The sequence below is a fragment of the Aplysia californica genome, unplaced genomic scaffold, assembly GCF_000002075.1.
Source record: "Aplysia californica isolate F4 #8 unplaced genomic scaffold, AplCal3.0 scaffold01249, whole genome shotgun sequence".
NCBI lineage: Eukaryota > Metazoa > Mollusca > Gastropoda > Aplysiida > Aplysiidae > Aplysia > Aplysia californica.
Window position 1 is genome coordinate 32,033 of NW_004798519.1, and position 7,328 is coordinate 39,360.

Here is a 7,328-nt window from a genome sequence, read left to right on the forward strand (position 1 = left end):
GCAGACGCCCGACACGACCAGGCGGTGTCCCTCCTCACCGGCCTCGACCGCACCATCAGCCTGGTGGTCTACCGTGAGAAGATAGTGCCCAAGGGGGAGGTGACCGAACCCCTGCCCCCCGGCAGCCACAAGATCCCTCGCATCACTCAACCAGTCATCAACTGGCAGCAGCACAGCACCGTGGGTGGCGCCCCCTCGCCCGCCCCGCGCACCCCCAGCCCGGCCGGAGCCCAGCCTTCTCCGTTGCCCACGGAGCTCGGGGTCGCGCTGACCTCCAGCAGCACGGTTGTGTCGGGACGCCCGTTGTCCAGCCCCGTGTCGCCCGCGGCTACATCGGCCATTGGTTCGGGCTACAGCCCGAATCGCTTCTCAGCGGTGGAGGCGAGCCCGACGCTCCAAACGTCCCCGGTCACGTCATCGGCTGCTGCCTCTTCGCCGGCCGCAGCCCCCCACACTCCTCCTTCCTCTTCTACTTCCCCTCCTCCTCCCTCCTCCGCCAGCCCGTTCTCATCAGCTGTGCCGACCTCGTACTCGTATCTGAGCCAGCCGGCAGCTGTCACTCTGACACTAGGCTCCTCCCCCTCGGCCACCACGCCCACGTCGCCGGCCAATCACCAGACGGTGCCGTCTGCGTCTCCCGTGTCGCCCAAGTACGGAGCCAACAAGTCTGTGGCGCCCCCTCTCTCCTCGGATTGGTCCGCCCCGGCCACCTCGGTACAGCCGCCCAAGTTTGTGTACCCGGGCTTTAGCAAAACATCCACGGTATCTCAGTCATCCTCTTCGCCGTCTTCGTCGTTGCTGTCATCATCACCCTCGGCAACGGTCACGACAACAACGGCAGCAGCTGGGGCAGCCTCTTCCTCCTCCTCCTTCCCCACCACCTCCTCCTCCGCCCCCCTCTCGGCGCCCCCTCCTTCCTACTCCTCCGTGTTCAGCCCGTCCACGGTGAGCTCAGTGACTATCACCGCGACCACCACCACCTCCAGGACTTCCTCCTCCTCTCCCCCCTCCTCCTCCTCCTCCCCTCCCTCGGGGAGCCTCCCCCCCTCACAGACTCTGAACCTGTCCCCCGTGGTGCTCCAGGTGTCGCGCACTGCGCACGCCCCGGCCCACCTCGGCTCCACCTCCCCGGGCTTCTCCTCGCGGGACGCTGGTGGAGAGGGTAGAGTGCCCGCCAGCACCACCACAGCGTCGCTGGACACGCCGCTCAGCACGCCGGACTCGAACCACGTGGAGCTCAGGTCTTCGTCCGCCTCGCCTCAGCCTTATCCCATAGAGGTATGTGCAGCCACAGAGGGTCTCTCTCAGAACTCTCACTGTCTTTGGTTTAGTAAGAGTTCTTCTACAACACTTTCTGTCTGGGATCTTGTGTCTCTCTCTCTCAGCTCACACACCCCCCCCCCCCCCCCCCGGATGGTGCCACTGACTGAAGTTTCCCAAAGGATGGACATTAACCATGTTCTTATGCACAGTAGAATTGTAATTGTAAATGTGCTGATTCATCAATGTCATGCTCATAACTGTTTCTGAACTACAACAGGGAACTGCTGCTTTTTCTTTCCTAATCCTTACTATCGTCATTTTCCTCTACTTCTTTTGTATGTTTTGTCATTCTCTTGTGACACGCAATTTCCGGGATGCCTCGATAGTCGAAGTAGACTTTGTGCTGTTGAAGCTAGAGAGATGAGCAGGGTAAGCCCGACTCCCTGTAAGGACTTTTCTGTTGACATCCACCCCTTGGTGCTCATATGACAGTATGCAGTTGCGAGCGCCGTAAAACCTATACTAAAACAAAGATCTCTAAGCTCGGGTTAGCCCTGACAGGCAAGGTCAAAACAATCCGCCTCCTAAATGATCTTAGTTGTGTAGATGGGGGCATAAGCGAAGAAACGCCTACATTTTAGAAAATTAACAAAAAGATTTGATGGATCTCGGCAGACATAAAAGAGTTCTAGGGGTGGCACGGAGGGGTCATGTAAAGCACTGATGGGGTCACCAAATGTTAAAAGAATTTTTCTTTATTTTCTTTACGTCGTACTACATTCTTTTCTCAAGCGTCAGGTGTAATTAAAACAAAATTATTTTGCACATCACCTTTCTTTCAAAGGACTTTGGATATCAATGTCCATAGGGGGAGGACATTTTATTGAGTATCTGTTGAGTTTTTCTGCCAAGATGTGTGTCTCTCACTGTCTGGATGAACCTTGACCCTAATGGCCCGCCTCCTGAATGGTCTGAATTGTTTTGTTGAATTGTTTTGTCAGGGGAGTGTTAAAACATTGTGTTTTTAAAAACCCAGAGGTGCTGATACTCCAGATGGATCCGGAAATCTTGATTTTGAAAATTGTCTGTGTTTATAATTATATACTAACATACTTCTGCTTAAAAATTTATGTATAATATTTTGATATCTTTATGCATGCCTTATCGGGCGTCATATAAAAATGACCAACAATATGGTTCATAAATGTTTCTGTCCTGCCCCTCAAATGTTCAAGATAACTAAGTTACCTCTGAGATTGTCTACGGGAGAAGCTTTCAACTTTGTCTCCATCTCTCTATTTCTGTGTATTCTGCCCTTTGCTAAGAATTGTCTCCGTCTTCATTTCTATGTCTGCTCATTTCTTAGAATTGTCTACATCTTTATATGTCTCTGCCCTTTTTTAAGAATTATCTCCGTCTTTATTATGTCTCTGCCCTTTTTCTAAGAATTGTCTCCATCTCTATTTCTATGTATTCTTCCCTTTACTCAGAATTATGTCTTTGGTATAGTAGTTAGGGGCTTCAGTGTCACAGGCACAAGACCTTAGTTCAATTCCGAAATGGGGGGTAACTTTTATTGTTTATCTTGGTTTTTCTGCAAAAATTTTAAGATGTTACATCCCTCTCAGCCCAGGTTAGTGCTGACAGGCAGGTTTGAAGCCTGCCTCTTAAATGATCTAAATTTTGTCAATTTGGGCATAAAACATTAAAAAAAAAACATTTGTAAGACTTGTCCTTATCTCTATTTATAAATATGTATTCTGCCATTTTTGGGGGATGACCTTATGCAGTTGTGAGTGTAATAAAACTCTTACTAAACTTACATTTGGGGAGGGGGGGGGGATAATTTTTGTTAAGAGGTCTCGGGATGCTATTCTGGGCTGCTTGTCAAACCTCTCTATTTCTTATTGTATGACATGTTAAAATTGACTTTTCTGGACTTATCCTCCGTAAGTACACACATTATTTGTCTTGTGTAATGGTTTTCCTATTCTTTTCTTTTGTCTGTAGTTTATTTTTTATGTACATTGACTGAAGTGTCTTTAGGCCATTCCCAAAGGGGGGACATTTCTCATACTTATGCACAGTAGAATTGTAAATGGGCTGATTCATCAATGTCACGCTCATAACTGTGCCTGATCTACAACAGGGAACTGCTGCTTTTTCTTTGCTAATCCTTACTATTGTCATTTTCCTCTACTTCTTTTGTATGTTTGTCACTCTCTTGTGACCTGCTATTTCCGGGGTGCCTTGATAGTTGAAGCAGACCTTGTGCTGTTGAAGCTAGAGAGGTGAGCAGTCTAAGTCTGATTCCCTGTAAAGACTTCTCTGTTGACATCCACCCCTTGGCGCTCATATGACCTTATGCAGTTGCAAGCGCCGTAAAACCTCTACTAAAAAGACCACAAAAAACCAAACCCATTGTTGATGAGAAAAATGGTTGTCTCAGACAAGTTGTTGTCTTGGACTTTGTTACTAGAGTGCCTCCCAAAAATGTTTTTCTATTTTGTGTGGGATAAGTTTTGTGTGGCTGTCATTGTTATGAACTGAGTACATTTTCGTCTTACAGTTCTAAGTCCCTCCTTGTGGGTGGTTGGCGGGTGCTCTGGTGTGGTTTGCTTCTTCTTTCCTATCAAACATCTCATCTATCGTCCTTATCTCTCCTTCTTTTTTATGTTTGTTACTCTCTTGTAACACCTTTAATCTTCTGACGTTCATATGACCTTATGCAGTTGCGAGCGCCGCAAAACCTCTACTAAAAATAAAACTAAAAAGTTAAAAAAGTCCCTCCTTTTTAAAACACCTGTTGTCGGGGGTGATTCTAGGGCTCCAGAGGTAAATGCTACACTGTTTTCCTACACCCAGTGAGCTTTATTTTTCTTTGGTTAAGCCATGTTTTCGTATCAGAGAAACTGCGTGGGTGGTTGGCGGGTGCTCTGGTGTGGTTTGCTCCTTCTTTCCTCTTAAACATCTATCGTCCTTATCTCTCCTCCTTTTTTACGTTTGTTGTTACTCTCTTGTAACACCTCTAATCTTCGGCACTTATATGACCTTATTGTTTTGTAAGTGCCGTAAAACTCTTTACTAAACTAAAAAAGAGAAACTGCTCCATTAGCAAAGAAAGAAAATCAGGGAATTTTATTATTAATCTCTTTCAATGGGTGGTAGGCGGGTGCTATGGTGTGGTTTGTTCCTTCTTTCCTATCAAACATCTGTCGTCCTTATCTCCCCTCCTTCTTTTTTGTGTACTGTATGTTACTCTCTTGTAACACATCATCTATTCTTCGGCACTTACTTAAATGACCTTACTGTGTTGCAAGTGCTGTAAAACTCTTACTGAAACGAACTTATATGACCGTATTGTGTTGCAAGTGCCGTAAAGCTCTTTCTAAAACTAACTAATATGACCGTATTGTGTTGCAAGTGTTGTAAAACTCGTACTAAAACTAAGAATTTTTGTTGCTTCTGTGTCCAGGATGTGGTCATCGTGAAGGCCGGGGGACCCCTGGGGCTGAGTATCATCGGCGGTGTGGACCACTCCAGTCAGCCGTTCGGCGGGGATGAGCCGGGCGTCTTTGTCTCCAAGGTGAGTACGGACCACGTGCTGGGCAGGTAGCAGGTCGCCCGTTATTACATATTTGGCTGAATCATGTTGTGGATGGTTGGTGGGTGCTCTGGTGTGGTTTGCTTCTTCTTTCCTATCAAATATATATCGTCTTTATCTCCTCTCCTTCTTTTTTGTGTTTGTTACTCTCTTGTAACACCTCTTATCTTCAGTCTTCGGCACTTATACGACCTTAGTGTGTTGCAAGTGCCGTAAACTCTTACTAAACTAAAGAATCATGTTGGTTTCTCACCCCCCCTCCCCCTGGGGCAGTGCCCTTGACTGAAGTGTCTTTAGGCCATTCCCAAAGGGGGGACATTTCTTGTTCAAGCACAGTAGAATTGTAAATGGGTTGATTCATGTCATGCTCATAACTGTGCCTGATCTACAACAGGGAACTGCTGCTTTTTCTTTCCTAATCCTTAATATTGTCATTTTCCTCTACTTCTTTTGTATGTTTGTCACTTTTGTGACCTGCTATTTCTGGGGTGCCTTGATAATTGAAGCAGACCTTGTGATGTTGAAGCTAGAGAGGTGAGCAGAGTAAGCCTGATTCCCTGTAAAGACTTCTCTGTTGACACCCACCCCTTGGCGCTCATATGACCGTATGCAGTTGCGAGCGCCGTAAAACGGTCTACTATGATAACCCCCCCCAATATTACAAAACCATGATTGTAACGTTTCGGGTGCTCTGGTGTGGTTTGCTCCTTCTTTCTTATCAATATCGTCCTCATCTCTCCTTTTTGGTGTTTTTTACTCTCTTGCAACACTTCTAATCTTTGGCACTTATGTGACCTTATTGTGTTGCAAGTGCTGTAAGACTCTTTACGAAAAATAAAAAACGATTTCTATTTTGAAAGATTAATTTTCCCTTTTAGGAATCCCAATCCTCCCCCATCCTCCTGGCATAAGGATAAAAAACGGTCCCCAGGTGGGCTTTCCTGATGTTGGCATTCTGTGGTGAGTCTCAGAGCAGTGGTACCGGTTGTCCCCCTTGTCAGGGTGTGCAAGGTGGACATGACATGACAGGACTTGTTTGTCCGGTTTTTCTGATTTACAGTTGTGCCGGTTTGGTTCTTATATTGTTGAAAGAGGTTTTGTTTCAGGTCTGGCCCATTGCGATGATTTGTGCAACACTTATGATAATAATAATAATAATAATAATAATAATAATAATAATAATAATAATAATAATACCAATCATTTCTAAAGTACCCACACAGTTACAATACAGCTCAAAACCCTTTACAATACCTTCAGCACAAAACACATGAGTCAATGTGCATGAGTACGTCTGTTCTTGAGATTAACGATAACACATAAGCCGACATTCAATTCATGATACTGCTCACAAAGATTTGTGTTATATATGTAACATCATGGTATACCCTCTTGTTCTTTTCTCCAGATTGTGAAAGGTGGCGCTGCATCAAAAACCAACCTAAGGATAGGAGACCGGATCATCTCTGTAAGTGAACTGTTTCTTGTACCTCTTTTGTTACTCCTCCAGAGCTCTTTGTGTTTGTTCACTAACTTGTTTTGTCTCCTTAACTCTTTCATTACTGTGAGCTGTGTTTCACGGCTCGCCACGTCCTGCTTCAGAACCATACCTACTTTTGTAACGTTCGAAACTGAAATCTCAGACTGAAGAATGATCGTTTTTAGCAACATGTTGAGATAGGCCATAGATAGGTCATTATTTCCCCCTTATTTTCGTATATTATAATTCATGTGGCTAATATTGAAAGTTGAACTTTAAACCTTTAATTTGCCCGACAGTAGGCAGAATCAGAAAGTAGGTCACAGATAGGAGAGGAAACCCCCCCTGGTGGTGAAAGACGTTATACTTTTCATTTTAAAAAGAATGGTTCCTGCAGCCTCCTTGAATTCAAGGAGTCTTTGAAAACTCCATGAATTTGCATTTAAGGAAAACTTTCCTTTGAATATCCTTGGATTCGAGGAACATCCTTGAAAACTCCTTGAATTTTAGCAGGATCGGACATAAACAAAAGTTTTGTAGGAAAATCGAAACTACCATTCCTTTCGGGCAAAAGTAGGTCTGTCGGAAATAGGCTTTCGGCATGAATTTCTTGACCAAATCTCCTTAAATTAAAAAAATTTCTCCTTGAAACCTCCTTGAAATCTCCTTGAATTTGGTGGCTAGTTCATGGCAGGAACCCTGAAACAAATAATGTATTTCAGAAATGAGTGTACTTCACTGGCCAGCATAGAGCAGTGTCTGTGGCGTAGTGGTTAGGCTTTTCACCCTGGCATGGACACCTGTGGTTTGCTCCTTCTTTCTGGTCAAACATCTATTGTCCTTGTCTCTCCTTCTTTCCTGTCAAACATCTATTGTCCTTGTCTCTCCTTCTTTCCTGTCAAACATCTATTGTCCTTGTTTCTCCTTCTTTCCTGTCAAACATCTATTGTCCTTGTCTCTCCTTCTTTCCTGTCAAACATC

General features: G+C 45.1%; 1 protein-coding gene across 1 annotated transcript in view; it reads left to right on the plus strand.

The window, feature by feature from the left end:
• Nucleotides 1-7,328, plus strand: part of LOC101858593 (protein scribble homolog) — a gene marked incomplete at its 5' end in the record, with an annotated part of 97,722 nt that overhangs the window by 31,604 nt on the left and 58,790 nt on the right. The window contains 3 exon segments of the mRNA XM_035973463.1: nt 1-1,278; nt 4,739-4,849; nt 6,276-6,335. Of these exon segments, the coding sequence (XP_035829356.1) occupies nt 1-1,278; nt 4,739-4,849; nt 6,276-6,335 (1,449 nt within the window).